Source organism: Crocuta crocuta, unplaced genomic scaffold (genome assembly GCF_008692635.1).
Source record: "Crocuta crocuta isolate KB4526 unplaced genomic scaffold, BGI_CrCroc_1.0 scaffold333, whole genome shotgun sequence".
Lineage (NCBI taxonomy): Eukaryota > Metazoa > Chordata > Mammalia > Carnivora > Hyaenidae > Crocuta > Crocuta crocuta.
Window position 1 is genome coordinate 2,934,570 of NW_027532856.1, and position 17,975 is coordinate 2,952,544.

General features: G+C 35.4%; 1 protein-coding gene across 1 annotated transcript in view; it reads right to left on the bottom strand.

Moving 5' to 3' along the window:
• Nucleotides 1–17,975, bottom strand: part of MED13 (mediator complex subunit 13) — a 109,907-nt gene that overhangs the window by 67,283 nt on the left and 24,649 nt on the right. Inside the window, exons 4-8 of the mRNA XM_077745625.1 lie at nt 8,548–8,693; nt 7,556–7,753; nt 5,470–5,664; nt 4,726–4,888; nt 4,427–4,537 (exon numbers count right to left, since the gene is read on the bottom strand). Coding sequence (XP_077601751.1) covers nt 4,427–4,537; nt 4,726–4,888; nt 5,470–5,664; nt 7,556–7,753; nt 8,548–8,693 — 813 coding nt within the window. The remainder of the gene's footprint in view (nt 1–4,426; nt 4,538–4,725; nt 4,889–5,469; nt 5,665–7,555; nt 7,754–8,547; nt 8,694–17,975) is intronic.

Sequence of the window (17,975 nt, forward strand, 5' to 3'; positions counted from 1 at the left end):
TGGATTCGAGCCCCATTATCAGGCTCTATGCTGACAGCTCAGAGCCTGGAGCCTGCTTCAGATTCTGTGTATCCCTGTCTCTTTGCCCCTCCCCTGCTTGCACTCTTTCAAAAATAAATAAAAACACTAAATTTTTTTTTTATTTTGCTAAAATAGACATACATATATGTAATCCACATAAATAAAAGCACTTTGGGTCCTCAATAATTTTTGAGACCACAGATGAGTGATGAGACCAAAAGTTTAAGAACTGATCAAGTTATACAAGGCATTATTAATGAGAGATAATATCTCCAATAACCTGAGGTGAATTGTATTCCAAGTATATAAGGGATGCAAAAGGGATACAGCCATAGATTCATTTACCCTTCCATAAGGGTAAGAAACTATTAATTTGGGACAAGAAAGTATTGATTTGGGACATACACTAATAGAAGTAACTCTCTAAAATTTTGGTAACATTAAGTCACAGCCCCTTTCTTCGATATAGACAGTTTCCTTAAAGCTTGTCTCCTTTAAAGAAAGCAACTGAATTTAATAACAGAACTCAACCAATTTGGGGAACTGCCCTAAAAAAGAAGTTGTGTTTTTAAAGCAAAATCCAACAGAATGATCCCTTTAGATTTTTTCCTATTGATTAAATGTCCTAGTATTTCAGTGTTAACATTTGGAATTTATTGTATCACTTTATATTTATATAGCTTGTCAAATGCTTATTTTCTCAAGAACCTTCTACCAGACTAAAGCTTAATTTCAATAAAAAAGTGAAAATTGACAACTGAAGCAATCTTACGCTTTTCACTTACTATAAGAAAAAATATAATTTTGAGGACAGTTCTCAGATCAGTGAAAGCACAAGAAAAAACAGCACTCCTATATGTAAAAAGTGGGAGTAACAGTGGTAGAATCTTCTTGAATTTACAAAAGTATTTATAGCCTCCTCTCCACCAACTCTGTATCACATCACCCACTTCATTTCTTTCCTTCCTAGCACTGCATCACTCCTAAAGTTTTTTAAAAGATTAAAAAATCTGTTTTTTAGAGTATTATCTTTCCCATTAATGTATAGGCTTTGTAATAGCAGGAGCTTTACTTACTAGTGTATCTGAGCCTAAGACATCTCCTATCAGAGAACAAGTATTCAAAAAAGTCTAAATAATTAATAGTCAAAGAATTATTATTTTTATAAAAGTAAACACAAAAATATTTTGGAAAAAACTTATTTGTCCATCAAACCTGAATGATTAAGAACAGTATGGGGTACCTTCCATTCAGTAAAATACCAAGAAGTTCTTAAAAATAATATGGCAGATCTACAAGTAACTAGAATGGAAAGACCTAAGGCACATTAAGTGAAAAATATAAGCTGTCAAATACATCAGTATTGTTATCTGTGTGTTGAGAGGAAAAACACATACACATACAAAACAACAGAAAAACCATGGAAAGATAATACCTTATTGGTAAGTAGTCAATTCTAGGAAGAGAGAATAGAGAGATTAAGAGTGGTCATGGGTAACTTCTGCTCTACTTATACAATTTAAATTTCTTCAAATCACATATACTAATGCAAATTGCTTATATAACTATTCAATTTTTTTAAAAATCAACTTCTAAGAGAAAGTCAACATATCAACCAGGGTCCAGTCCTGTCCTACACAGGAAATTCACTATAGATAATCAGTTACAAAAAAAGAGGAAAGCACGGCAAATCACACACTACCAACAGCCGAGAGTTTCTATGACTTCTAGGACTAAAAGGACAGTAAAACGAAAATAGTATCTATCACCAGATCAAAGAAACCTGGGATGGTGTTACAACCTTAGTGTGATCTGCTCAGTGGACCACAGAAGAAGAGACTATTAATGGGACACAGAACTGCTAGACTTGGCTCAAAGAAGAGTAGGGAAATATGCCAGCTTCTTTCCTCATCTCATCAACCAATCTTTTGTTAGTGCCTACCTTAGCCAAATCCAGAAAGCAAGTGGGCCTAGTCAAATCATCACTTTAAACTTACACAATGTTATCTGTCAATTATAGCTCAATACAGCTGGGGGCAAAAACACAGAAAACACACATAAAAAGCAAAAGAGCCTAGGAAACACAATTCCCTGTGATATAGAACAAGTATGGAAAAGGCAGGGATAGATCTGACAGCAAACTGGCTGACTAGCAAGCCCAGCCAGTTATCAATATGTGCCCTACTTCCTATATTTTATGGCAGCATATGATACTCACATATGGTGGCTCAAAGTCTATTTTAAGTCTTATTGAAGAATTAAACAAGAGAATCTGATTTGAGCGAAGTGGAGGGGAATTAAAATTACAAAATACAACAGTGGGGGGAGGGAAGTAAAAGATTAAAAACACTTATTTCCTAGAGGGGCAAATTTACCAAAATAAGTCATATAGATTATACAAAATTTCATTATATCAAATCCCCCTATGCCTGGGAGGAATTTCTGGAAATATGAGACAAAGTTAAGTTTTCAGGAATTAAAGGTCAGCTTAGAGACCAGGAATTAAATTTAAACTTAGACTTACCAATATGCATTTTCAGTGTCTTCTTCTAAAACCATTTTTAAAAAATGTTTATTTTGAGAGTATATGTGAGTGTGGGAAGGGGAGAGAGAGAGAGAGAGAAAGAGAGAGAGAATTCCAAGCTGACTCCACACTGTCAGTGCAGAGCATGATGCGGGGCTTGATCCCACAACCATGAGATTAAGACCTGAGCTGAAATCAAGAGTCAGACGCTTAACTGACTGAGCCACCCAGGTGCCCCATCCTAAAACCATTTTAGACAAATATACCTAAAACCTACATGTTAAAAAAACAATAAAACAAAAGTCTAGGTTAGCAACTAAAAAAGAACTGCTTTTTAATAAAAATGCCAATATATGAAAAGAAAAGCCTAATTTCATTTAAGCATCCTACTGGTCTTAGACCAGAAACTGGCAAACTTTTTCTGTGAAGGACCAGATGGCAAATATTTTAGGCTCCAGAGGCCATATAGTCTGTGTTGCAGCTATTCAATTCTGTGAAAGGAGCCATAGCTGACATGTAAATGAACAGATGTGGCTCTGTTCCAATAAATCTTTATGGACATTAAAATTTGACTTTCATGTAAGTTTCACATGCACAAATTATTCTTTGATTTTTTTTTCCAACTATTTAAAATGTACAAGTCACTTTCAGCTCACAGGCCATATGATAAGATAACAGGCCCTGAGTCAAATGTGACCAATGGATCACAGTTTACTGATCTCTGGTCTCAGACAAATATGTCATGGAGCTCTACATTTTAAGACTAGATTTGGGTCTCCCCTGCCCAAGTGGCTGTGGTATTTAACCATTTTAAACTGTTAAACAAGAACTAATCTATCCATATTTTTATTACAATCTATCAGCAATAGAGAAAAGTTTTTAACAAAGTTGTCAGACATTAAATTATAGTTTCTAATCCAAAGAATCTTATGTAAATACATTTAATCTACACAAAAACATAGCAGAGCACTTCAGAGTCTGTCACAGTATTCAAACAGAGCGAATTTAAGAAAAACCTTGACCCTAACATACAGGTATTCAATTCCTTTGGCTCACATCTGTGACAAGAGAGTGGCCAACTATTAGCTCACAGGTTCTGGTAAGAGATGTCAATGCCATTATTATTATTTTTTTTTTTACAAGATGCAAAAGCATATCTTTCATTTTAGAATAAATTAATAAACTCCAGGCAATATAATACAAATGCCTCAGATAACCATATCTCATCAAAATCTCCAATATATAAATACAATTGCCAAAAGAATTCCAAGTTCATCCATTCTTCTACCAATCTTTAACAAATGTAGTCTATTAGAAAGCTTGTATTTTTATAGTACAGCTCCAGTCCCTTGCAGAATCATATTTTCTGATCTTATTTCAGCATTTCACCTATAATTTGCCCAAAAGGATGTTATAAGAAATTGCTGCACAAAACCCAATACCATATTTACTATAAATAGGATTACAGAAACTTTCATCTAGTGTATCATATATCACCTTTTTTATGAGAATCCATGGGAGAAATTTCTCCAGCCCAGTGCCATCTATGAACTCTTTTCAAGAGACTTCTGTGCCTTTTACCTTATAGATACTACATATACCATAATCCAGTATAAAATTCTCTTTTATTTAGCTGTAAAACCAAGCCTTCACAGTTCACCTTTCGTAACTGTAAGGACTATGGCATACATTTGTATGTACTTGCAAAATCAGTTCCAAATCATTAATTTTTTTTTCTCCCCGAAGTTTCTTTTGAAAACAATCCTAACACAGTGTTTAGGTAAGCTAGCTCAAATTGAGACGTAAGTATAAAGTAGAATTAGAAGCTGCTGCACACACATATACAAGCATCAATCAACTGGGGATGGGGGAGGGAACTACCTCAAACAGCTGCAATTTGTTCTTTGTGTGGCTTCAACAAAATCCCAGGATGCTATTTTATCAGGTATCTCTTCTTCAGACAGACCACCTGATGAAGCTGAATATTTCCTCCTAAGATGTGAAATTATAAAATTCTTTAGAATTCATAGTTTCCTATAACCATGAATGAAGCATTAAAATTGAATTTTTAAAAATCAATTTTTTACATTAAAGCCACAAATGACTGTTTATACTTTAAACATCTCCTATTTAGAAACTACCAACATGCAATTTTTAAACTTGAAAATGAAAACACATACTTGTTCTGTGCTCTGTTCATATTGCATTCTTGCCAAACTCTATCCACCACATGATTTGCTAATTTTCTGGGTATTTTCCCACCATGGTGGCTAGTACTATCAGAGTTGAAGCCATCAGATACTGAAGAAAATTTGACCCACTTCTGGGCTGACTGAGGATCAACTGAAAACAAACCAAAAAGAATAGGCTATAGGAAAATAAAAGTAGATTTAAAGTAACATTATTGGAGTGTGTTGGGGTGTGGGGTTTGTTTTTTTTTTTTGGCTTGTTAACTTGTGATACAACCTACTCCACTGTTATCTGATATGCCTACTTATATTTTGAGGCAAAAAAGCATGTTCCTTTATTTAAAACACAGAAAGTGAAAAATCCGAACAGAGGATGTAAACTTGATGGTAGTGTTGTATCAATGTTGACTTCCTGACTTAGAGTATTAAATGGTAGTTATATAGGAGAGTGTTCCTACGTTTGGGAAATACAGAGTACTTAGGCGTAATGGGGCATCATGTCTGTAGCTTATTCTCAAATGGTTCACAAAAAGACCAATGATAATGAATGTGTACATCTAGAAAGGGTGATGGAACAAATGCTTACAGTATGGGAACCTAAATGAGGGAGTTCTTTGTATTGTACATGCAAATGCTTCCGTAAGTCTCAAATTACTTCAAAACAATTTTTAAGTCTTGATGTATTCAAAATAACAGATTTATAACTAGTACTAATTAAACAGATCAGTACAATACCTGTTTGGACCTCCTCAGGAGATGTAGGTGGTGTAAGAGTAACTGAAGACATAGCAGGATCTCTTGTGGAAGCAGGCACTTGGTGGACACCCAAGCAAGAAGCTGAACAATGAGAGGACCCCACAGAGCTAGGAGTGGGAATGTCTGACTGAGGGACTAGAACAAAGCATGCCGGGTAGACCATTCGGACACCAGCTGAAAGGAAAAAATGATGGGCAAGAATCACCACTGTGATTGTAGTGGGATTAGTTTCATTGAAAAGTACTATAATGGAAAAATACATACAATATGATCACAAAATGTTTAAATAAAATTAAAATATATTTAATATATTTTTAAAAATATATGCTCCTTTTAGCATAAAATTTTTCTGGAAGAAACCAGGAGAAGCTCTTAATACCTTCAATGCTTACCTTCAGAGAGAGAGAAGAAAGCAGCTTTCTCTTTTCATTTTTGGATTTTCTAACCATGAGTGTATATTACTTTTAAATCTTTATTTGCAAATTTGACAAATTATAATGTGTATTACTTTCAAAGAATTTTTAAGTTCAGGGGTGCCTGAGTCGCTCAGTCTGTTGAGCGTCCAACTTTGGCTCAGGTCATGATCTCACAGCTTGTGGTTTCAAGCCCCACGTCAGGCTCTGTGCTGACAGCTCAGAGCATGCTTTGGATCCCCTGTCTCCCTCTGTCTCTGCCCCACCTCCACTTGCACTCTGTCTCTCTCTCTCTTCCTCTCAAAGATAAAATAAACATTAAAAAAAATTAAAATTAAAAAAAATTTTTTTAAGAATTTTTAAGTTTAAAAAAAGGTATTCTGGGCACTCAATTATGGACCAGGGGCACACGGGTGGCTTGTTCAGTTAAGCTTCTGACTTCGGTTCAGGTCGTGATCTCATGGTTCATGAGATCAAGCCCCATGTCAGGCTCTGCACTGACAGCATGGAGGCTGCTTTAGATTCTCTATCTCCCTCTCTCTCTGCCTCCCCGACTTGTTCTCTCTCAAAAATAAATATTAAAAAAAAAAACAAGAATTATGGGCCATATTCTGCTTTCTTCTTTATATACCTCTTTTTATGAAAACCTAATATGTTTATGCTTTGTTTCTGGTTTTGTAACAACTACTCTGGTAGAAATGTATTTACTGAAATTGAATAATGGTATTCTTTTTATTAAAAGACCTCAAATAAGGCAATCTTCATATATATAACATTCCCATATGATTCCATTAAATACTGTTGCAGATTCTAATACTAATTATCTGCTCAATTATACATTCCCCACAACCTCCCATCTACACCCCATTGTTAGGCCTGGCTGTGTGACCTGCATGCGATATAGACCAGATCCCAACATAGCTTTAAATGTGCTGGCAATATTAGTACAGCCTCTCTGTTTTCTGTCCTTTGCCGCAAGATTAGCATATCCCAAACATAGTTTACTTTGTTAGTCTGGGTCCCTGAATAAGAAGACACAGAGTAGAGCCCATATGAAAAAAACTGACCTGGGAAGAGCAGATAAAAGCCACAAATCTTTACTTACGTTTTCTACGTTTTAAAAGTTATCAGAGTCAACAGTTTTAAGAAATGCGAAAATACTACATAACACAGGTTGTCATCTTTCCAGCTTCAAATGTTATTTATTCACAATTATTTTCTTCCCACCTGTAGCAAGCTTACCTCTAGGTGGAATAGGTTTCCTTGTCCCAATGACTTTGGCATGGCAAAGTGACTAGTTCTGTCTAATGGAGTGTGAAGAAATGAAATGTAACATACATATCATCCTAGCAGAAGCTTTAAATACACTTAAATGGTTACACTCAGTCCTTATTATTTCTTTGTTCTTGTACGAACAGCATGTCCCAGATACTAGGTATTCACTGAACCTAGGTTGCAGAATGAGAAGATACAAGGAGCCAAACCACAACCAAGCTCCAGCCTTTACGTAATGTGAGGAGAAAAATAAAGGAGAAATAAATGTTTAATGTTGAAAGCCACTGAGGGATTAGAATTGTTCATTATTCAACAAAATCTAACTAATACATACAGTCACATATTTTCCCCTTAGAATTAATATTCAGAATCCATACCAACAAGAACTTCTACTGCAGCTAAAGAATCATCTTCCCAATCCATATCTTCCTGTTTTTCTTCAGACAACTCCTTTAAGCAAGATGAGATAGGATAGAATTGTTTCCATTCACCAATCAATTTTTTTGTAGCTGAATCAGACATCTTGAATGCTTGTCCTGTGAGTGTGCCATTTAGTCCAAATGGGCTTAAGATTACTAGAAACCCAAGAGACACGAAGTAAGTAACTGAAGACTGTTACATCAAATAAGATCACACCGAATAGCTTGACAAGTAATTATGCAATTCTAAAAAAGAAAAGGAAACCCAAAATGATCATTCTAGAGAAAAATTAATTCATTATACTTCATTATAGTGAAGATAAAGTACAATACTGAATTTATTATAAAATCTTAAAATTCTGTTCACTCAAAAATCTCACATGGAAAGAATTTCAATATGAGCTGGGGACATATGTATATCCTTCAACTTCTCTTGATTTCCAGTAAGAAAGAGCAATTTGAGAAAAAAACTGTGTGCATGTGTGCATGTATATACTTATTACATACTGCCATGTAAATTTTAAAAAAGCAAATACTGGGTTCAAAATTAAAACAAGAACACATTGCCAGTCCTTAAAAAATAAATCAGCAATCTTGTATAAATATTATTAAAGTTGCTGTGTACGAAGGTTAAAAATGGTTTATGTGACTGCACACGAAAGAGGACTTTGAAAACATGAACATGCTTTTTAAAACATAAATGCTATTTAAAAGAATACTTTAAAATACCCTACCATTCATGTACAGAATTTTTTAAATAATATTTTTATTAAAAAACTTATTTCATTTACTTAAAACTCTAATAGGGAAGAAGAAAATAAACTACATTAGAATTATCAGTAGGCTAAAGATTCAGGGGAAATCTCATTAATACCAAAATTTAAGATTATTAATTGCAGTAAGAATTTTCCTGAAACAAATGAAATATCTAAGCCAATAAAATAGTCTACCTTGAAATGGGCTATTAGACTGCTGAGCAAGGGTGATATGCTCTTCGCTAAGAAGGTATACAGGTTGATGTTGGTTAATTTCCACACTGGTACAAACATTGCTGTCTCCATGCAAGAAAAAGGTGAAAGAGCAGGACAAGTGTTCACTAATAGAGAAGAAAAAGTTGTATTTTAGTGATGATTAATAGCCAAAAAAATAAGTTAACTTGCTTTTCTTTATTAATAAGTTATACTACAAAAATGCACATTCTCTTTAACCTAGAAACTCTACTTCATCATCTGAAGGGGAAAAATAACAACAAAATCACAGATATGAGGCAAGATTTAGTTTTAAGAAATGTTCTTCACAGCACTGCTTATAGTAGAAAAAGCTGTAAATAAAGGAATCAGTAAACAAGTTAGGTACATCCACACATACCATTATAGTATAGCCACCAAAATAAGTATAGGTGGAGTAAAAGTGGAGTGAGTTTAATGGAAAGGGTAGGCTACCAAAATGGTATAATCTCAATTTTTTAAAAAACAAAAGGTTCCCTTGGTGAAAAAAAAAAAATCTAAGCGTGCAACAGAAGGATGACCTATTTTTTATTTTTGTATTTTTTTTCTCTTCTATATAAGAAATTAAATACAACTATATTTTCTCATTTTATTATTTCTGAAACTGGGCTGCATACCATTAGTCAAGCATTTTTTTTTAATGTTTTATTTATTTCTGAGAGAGAGAGCATGAGCAGGGAAGGGTCAGAGAGAGGGAGACACAGAGTCTGAAACAGGCTCCAGGCTCTGAGCTGGCAGTCAGCACAGAGCCTGAAGAGGGGCTCAAACCCACGAGCCATGAGATCATGACCTGAGCCGAAGCCGGACACTTAACCAACTGAGCCACCCAGGCGGCCCCCTATTAGTCAAGCATTTAATGTACTGCCCTCCCCTGATTCCCAATAAGGTATTTTAAAGCAATGATGGGTCTTACAGTTGAAGGTATCCTAGAATCAAAGTTGTATGCAGAGCATCTTATGAAATTTAGATATGGCTGGGAAAATCAAAGCTCCCAAGAGGAAAGCAAATGTATCCTTATGATAAAATTTAGGAAGGACAAATGGCCCAGAAGACTGTACATTAAGAATAATCTACTTTTCTTATCTCTTCTCCACACATTTATCTTAAGAATTTGTCTTAAAGAACCAGTTTTTTAAAAAATATAACCATTAATAAACTAAAAGCCTATCGGAGATAGTAATTCAAGCCCTCTTGAATTAATTCTGGAGAAGTCAAGGACACAATAATTTTTTTTTTTAATGTTTTATTTATTTCTAGGAGAGAGACAGCATGAGTAGGGGAGAGTCAGAGAGGGAGACACAGAATCCGAAAGAGGCTCCAGGCTCTGAGCTAGCTGTCAGCACAGAGCCCGAAACGAGGCTCGAACCCACGAACCGTAAGATCATGACCTGAGCCGAAGTTGGACACTTAACCAACTGAGCCACCCAGGCGCCCCATGGACACAATAAATTAAGTTATAATAAAAGTAATTATATACCTAACGAAAGTCGGAAAATAAGTCAGAAAGGTGAAGAGTAACGGAGAGCTGAGAGTTTCTTCATTTTATATACATATCAGGGAGGCAAAAGATAACATAACTAATAAAGTAAATTATCTTTCCTGGTAAAGAATCAATAGACTCTATCTAAAGTTGGTTAATCAAGACCTAGAGGAATAAGCATCTCTGGAATTATAGCAGTAACCACCAGAAATAGTAAGCAAAAAAGCTAAAACACAAAAAATAGAAAACTAAACCTGATTACTTCTAGGGAATGGGACTAGAGCAATTAAACACAGATCTTTAAGTTTCCAAAATTCCTAATACCATTCTGTACTATTTTAATCATGTTACTTTTACCTTCTTAAAATTATGAATTCTACAGTAATGATTACTGTATCTTTCTCCACCTCAGTAGCTTCTGTTGTTTTTTATTTAAGAAAACATATTTGGAATAACTTTAAATTTACAGAAAAGTTGCAAAGGTATCACAGAGAGCTCCTGTATACCATTTACACAGTTTGCCCTAAAGTGAAACATTTTACATAATCATGCTAAGTTTGTCAAACAAGTAATTAACACTGGTACATTAATTCCAGTCTTTATTTGGATTTCACTAGATTTTCCACTTACGGTATTTTTCTATTTCAGGATCCAATCCAAGATACCAAATGCATTTAATCCCCCTAATCTGCCTTACTGAGACATTACTGATAAAGCCAAACAGTTTTTTAACAGGAAATAAAACTGCCTGAACTATTTTAATAAACATATTAAGCTTGTTTCTCATCTGATTGAAAAACTAATCCTACTGCAACATCTACTGGTTGAGTAATTACAAAGCCTACAGACATTTGCTTTGGAATAAGAGTAAAATCTAAAATAATCACCAAAAGAAGGATTTAACTAATAACTTTAAGAACTGTCCATCCAAAAGCAAACCATTACTAATGCCAATTTAGAGTAAACTCAATTTTAGGGGTACCTGGGTGGCTCAGTCAGTTGGACATCCAACTTCAGCCTAGGTCATGATCTCACCATTCCCGGGTTTGAGCCCTGCGTCGGGCTTTGCACTGACAGCCTAGAGCCTGTTTCAGATATTCTCTCTCTCTCTCTCTCTCTCTCCCTCTCTCTCTCTCTCTCTGCCCCTTCCCTGTTCATGCTCTCTCTCAAAAATAAATAAACATTAAAAAAATTTTTTAATGAAATAAAGTAAACTCAATTATATTATTGCTTTCCAGCAGTATTTTCCAAGAGTAGTAAGGTACCTATGCTGTAAAACAGACAAAATACCTACCCAAACATAAACTTAACTCCAAATACTTAAAACAAAATGTATACACACAACCACATTCAAAAGAACTCTGCATTAAACTTAGTTAACTATTCAGATCTAAATGCACTAAGCTACCAAGTAAAATCAAGTATTATTCCTTTATTCAACAAATATTTTATGGCTAAGCACATGACACTATTTAATTACAGTTATGGTAAGTGCTATAAAAAACAGGTACAGGATGCTATGAGAAGGCCTTAAGACCTAGATAATGAAAATAAACTTTAATTCCTAAGCAGAAAACAATCAACTTGGTACCCTGGATAACAACGGAAAAGTTATTCTTATGCTTCATGGTAAGTTACATCATGGCACCTATTTCTTCTCCAACCTCATCTCTTTACTAGTCTTCCTTTAATACTTTTCCTTCTCCGTCAACGGGCCTCTCTGCAGTTCCTTATACATACCAGGCCTTTGTACCTACTGTTACTCAATCTGAAACACTCTACATATCTACATTCACCTTTATTAGATTTTTTTATTCAGATATCTCATAAGTGCAATCTTCACTGATCATCCTAGTTTACACTGACCCATAATTCCTCTTCTAGGGTTGGTTTGTTTGGCTAAATAATCACAATATAATGTGTTACACAGTTTATTTCTTACAGTCATCCCAGAAGGTAAGCTCTATTGGGGGAAGAATCTGTCTCCTTTGTTCAATGCTGTATCCTCAGCTTTCAGAATAGGTCCTTAACACATAGTAGGAATGCACTAAATACTGTAGGATAAATTCTTTATCTGAACTACTTATTTCTTTTTTAAAAATAATTATTTTGAAGGCGTAAGAGAGCATGTGCATGTGAGGGAGGGGCAAAGAGAGAGGGAGAGAGAGAATCCTAAACAGGCTCCACACTGTCGGCTCAGAGCCCAAAACGGACCAACTTGAACCAAAATCAAGAGTCAGAAGCTTACCAGATTGAGACAGCCAGCCACCCTCTGAATTACTTATTTCTAATCAAACATTCCTTATCAAGTCTGTATCTATATAGTTGTCCAAGCCAGAAATGTAAATCACCCTAAACTTTTCTTTTTTCCTAAACTCCCTATAATTAACTAATCCATCAGCAATCCCTACTGATTTTAGGTCTGGTAAGTATCTATGATTTGTCAATTGTCTTTTTAAGGTCTGAATAACTATTAAAATCTCTCATTTATCTTCTTGCATTCTAATGCTGCCAGCAATCTTTCTAAAAATTAATTCTGATCATGTAACTGGTAGGCTCAAAATCAATGGTTCCCCAATGCCTTAAGGACTGAAACAACAACCTTAGCACAGACTTTAGTCCCTTCAGAATCCAATCCTTGCCTAATTCTCCAGGCAGAGGTATTTAATCCAATAAGTACCCCTCCTTTGTTACCACAAATTCCTCCCCACTTAATCATTCTCCAACACTCCTTTAAACATCATCTCTGTGTTCCTGAATAGTCTATGCTTATCATAGTATTTATTATAACACTACTATTATTTATTCAACTAACTGAACTCCCTGCCAGGTTGCAAATTCCTCGATAAAAAAAAATTCTAACTTTAATATTGGTAGAAAATTGAGTTATTGGTCCCAATTCTTCACCTCCTTTCATTTCTTTAATCATGGTAAAAAAAACCACAACATAAAATTTATCATCTTAACCATTTTTAAGTGTGCTGTTCAGTAATGTTAAATATATTCATATCATTTTGAAACAGATCTCCAGAACGTTTCATCATGTAAATCTGAAATTACACCCATTAAACAACAATTCCCTCTTTTTATATCATCCCAGGCCCTGGCAACCACCATTCTACTTTCTGCTTCTACAAATTTGACTGCTTTTTTTTCTAAGTAGGCTCCACTTTGCAGTGTGAAGCCCAGTGCAGGGCTTAAACTCATAATTCTGAGATCAAGACCTGAGCTGAGATCAAGAGTTGCATGCTTTGGGGCGCCTGGGTGGCTTAGTCGGTTAAGCGTCCGACTTTCGCTTAGGTCATGATCTCGCGGTTTGTGGGTTCGAGCCCCGCGTCGGGCTCTGTGCTGACTGCCAGCTCAGAGCCTGGAGCCTGTTTCAGAGTCTGTGTCTCCCTCTCTCTCTGACCCTCCCCTGCTCACGCTGTCTCTCTCTCTCCTAGAAATAAATAAAAATATTTTAAAAATATTAAAAAAAAAAAAAAAAAAGGGTTGCATGCTTAACCAAGTAAGCCACCCAGGCACCCAAAATCGGACTACTTTAGATCTACCTCATGTAAGTAGACTCATATGGTTTCTGTCTTTATGACTGGCTTTTTTCACTTAGCATAATATCCTGAAGGTCGATCCATGGTGTAGCATGTGACAGGATTTCTTTCCTTCTACATGTTGAATAAAAATCCACTGTGTACATAACACATTTGCTTAACCATTCATCCATCAATGGACATTTGGGTTGTTTCTACCTCTTGGCTATTGGGAATAGTGCTGCTATGAACACGGGTGTGCAAATCTCAAGATCCTGCTTTCCTATAGTCATCAAGACAGTATGGTACTAGCACAAAAACAGACATACAGATCATTGGAAAACAATAGAAAACCCAGAAATGGACCCACAACTATATGGTCAACTAATCTTCGACAAAGCAGAAAAGAATATCCAATGGGAAAAAGTCTCTTCAACAAAAGCTGTTGGGATAACTGGGCAACAACATACAGAAGAATGAAAATGGATCCCTTTCTTATACCATTCACAAAAATAAATTCAAAATGGATGAAAGACCTAAATATGAAACAGGAAACCATCAAAATCCTAGAGAACACAGGCAACAATCTCTTTGACAATGGCCATAACTATTTCTTACTAGACACATCTACAGAGGCAAGTGACACAAAAGCAAAAATGAACTACTGGGAGTTCATCAAAATAAAAAAGGCTTTGCACAGCAAAGAAAATAATCAACAAAACTAAAAGGTAACCTTACGGAATGGGAGGAGATATTTGCAAACAATATACTGGATAAAGGGTTACTATCCAAAATCTAGAAAGAACTCATCAAACTTAATACTTAAAAAAACAAATAATCCTGTTAAGAAATAGAACAGGGCACTTGGGTGGCTCAGTTATTATGCATCTGGCTTTGGCTCAGGTCATGATCTCACAGTTCATAAGTTTAAGTCTCACATCAGATGAACTCGAGCCCCACTTCAGGTGAGCCTTGCTTCTCTCCCCGCCCCCCTCACCCCCCACCCAAGACTCTCTCTCTCTGCCCCTCACTCACTCACGCTCTCTCTCTCAAAAAAAAAAAAAAAAAAGGCAANGGAAACAACAGATGCTGGCAAGGATGCAGAGAAAGGCAAACCCTCTTACACTATTGGTGGGAACGTATACTGGGGCAGCCACCCTGGAAAACACTACGGAGGTTCCTCAAAAAGTTAAAAATAGAACTATCCTACAACCTAGCAATGGCACTACTAGGTATTTACCCAAAGGACACAAAATACTAATTCAGAAGACATGCCCCAATGTTTACAGCAGCATTAACAACAATAACCAAACTATGGAACAAACCCAAATATCTATCTACTGATGGATAAAAATATGGTTCATACATATATACGATGGTAAGTTACTCAGACGTTAAAAAAAATGAAATCTTGCCATTTGCAATGATGTGGAGTTAGAGTGTGTTATGCTAAATGAACTAAATCAGTCAGTGAAAGACAAATACCATATGATTTCACTCATATGCAGAATTTAAGAAACAAAACAGATGAACACAGGGGGGAAAAAAGGGAGACAAAACATAAAATAGACTCTTAGCTACAGAGAACAAACTGAGGGTTGCTGGAGGGGAGGTCGGTCGGGGGGATGAGCTAAATGGCTGATGGGTATTAAGGAGGGCACTTGTAGTGATGAGCACTGGGTATTATATGTAAGTGAGAAATCACTATATTATACTCCTGAAATAAATATTACACTATATTAACTAACTAGAATTTAAATAAAATCTTAAAAAAGAAAACAAAAGACAAACAAAAAAGATCCTGCTTTCCAACATCTTAGAAGTAGAATCACTGGATCATAGAATAGTTCAATTTTTAATTTTTTGAGGAACTTCTGTAAGGTTTTCCATAGCAGTTGCAGCATTTTTCAATCCCACCAACAGTGCACCAAGGGTTCCTATCTCTCTATCCTCACTAACGTTTGTTACTTTTTTCTTTTCTTTTCTTTTCTTTTTTTATAGTAGCCATCCTAGAAGATGTGAGGTGGTATCTCATTGTGGTTCTGACTTGCATTTCTGATTGTATGCTGATCATCTTTTTTTTTTTTAATAGTTTGTCAGGTTGGTTTCCATATAACACACAGTGCTCATCCCCAAGTGTCTTTTTTTTTTAATGCGCTTATTGGCCATCTGTATTCTTTGAAGAAATGTCTTTCCAAGTCTTTTGCCCATTTTTAAATTGTGTTACTTGACTTTTTGTTGTTGAGTTGTAGTTCTTTATACATGCTGGATATTAACGCCTTATCTACGATTTGCAAACATTTTCTCCCAATCCATAAATTGCCTTTTCACTGATTATGTCCTCTGATGCATAAAGGTACTTAAGTTTGATATAGTTCCAGTTATCTATATTTGCTTTTGTTGCCTATGCTTTTGATATCATAACCAAGAAATTATTAGCAAATCTAAAGTCAAAAAGCTTTCTCCCTACTTTCTTCTGCAAGTTTTACTGTTTTAGGTCTTATTTAGATTTTAATCCCTTTTTGAGTTCATTTTTTGAAATAGTGTAAGATAAAGGCCAACTTCATTCTTTTACATGTGGATACTAAGTTTTCCCAACAGCATTTATTAAAGAGATTGTCTTTTCCCCACTGAGTGGTACTGCCACCCTTGTCAAAATTTCTGGACTTTCTATTCCATTGTTTTACATGTCTGTGTGCTAGTACCACATTGTTCTTTTTTTGGTTTTAATTTTTTGTTTTAACATTTATTTATTTTTGAGAGACAGAGACAGGGCACGAGCCAATGAGGGGCAGAGAGAGAGAGGGAAATACAGAATCCAAAGCAGGCTCCAGGCTCCAAGCTGTCAGCACAGAGCCCGACACAGATCTCAAACTCACAAACTGAGATCATGACCTGAACTGAAGTCAGATGTTTAACTGACTGAGCCATTCAGGCACCCCAGTATCACACTGTTTTGATTACTATAGCTTTGCAATATGTTTTGCTCACCGTCTTTTTAGTTGTCGTTTTTAAAAATTTAATTTTTAAGAAATCTTTAAACCCAACGTGGGGCTCAAACTCACAACCACAAGATCAAGAGTCACATGCCTCACCAACTAAGCCAGCCAGGCACCCCACTCTTTTATCCAGGCTCTTTGGTGTAACATTGTAGTTACTCTCGTTAGAGGTGAAATATACTTCCCCAACCTTGACTCAGACTTGCTTTGTACTTGCTTTGGCCAAGCTTTGTACAAACTTTGGCAGAGCTTAAAACATGCATATACAGTCTGGATTGCTCTCCAGTGCTTCTTTCATTGCCATGAGAATTATATAAAATACACCTCTACCAAACCTATAGTTCACAGTATGGACTAGATTGGCTAACCCTTAGCTGATGAGCAGACATATTAATGAAAACATAGAACTGATGTTACAGCTCCATGTTTTGGGGGTGGTTTGTTACACAGCAATGGCCAATACAGAAATTGGAACCAAAAGTGAGATGCTACCATGACAGAAATCTAAATATGTGACACTGGCTTTAGGACCACATTAGCAAGGAACAGGACACTGAAAAGTGATGAAGGAAATTATAGGGGGGCTGGGAAAATGGTGACCCATGTTATATAATGGAGAAATACATCATAGAACTGTTGCCTGAAATAATCTAGAAGACAGAAAATGTACCTAATGAATTTACAGAGTTGAGAGAACAGATCAAGTCAAAATGTAATTTGATTGTTACTAGCTATACTTCATAAGGTACTAAAAGACAGAGATAAACTAAAAAAAAAAAAACTTGATGGTCTGCAAACATAATTTACAGAGAATACAGACAACTCAGAAACTGTAGGCTAGAAAATAAAACTATTTCTCAACAAAGTGATGGTGTGGCCTATATATAACCCAGCTTCAAGGAAAAGACCAGATAAAGAGGATGATTCTAATACCCTTTGTTAAAAATACACAGATTCTTGATACCAGTTGAAACATTAAGATTTTCAAATATTACTCCTAGGCCTCCATACATTTTCCTCAAAGAACGTATCTAAAGTAAACAAGTATATATGCAATATTTTGTTACTATATGTGGAAATACATATATAACCATATTTGTACTTTTCTTTCTCTGAATGTCCTCTTTTTTGACACAGTTCTTCTATAATTGTTAACGTTGAGAAACACAGCATATAATTTCTAAGTAGCATTTTTGTCTTAGCCAACCACTAATGTTTAATTTCTGAGAGAGATTGGCCCGTTTTATGTATTGACATAAAACAGGCAGATAATTCTCAAAGCATTTCTCTCTAAACAATAAAAAAAAGGATATGACAATTTAAAACAAGACAAATGCTAAAAAAAAAAAAAAAGTCTTAAGAAAA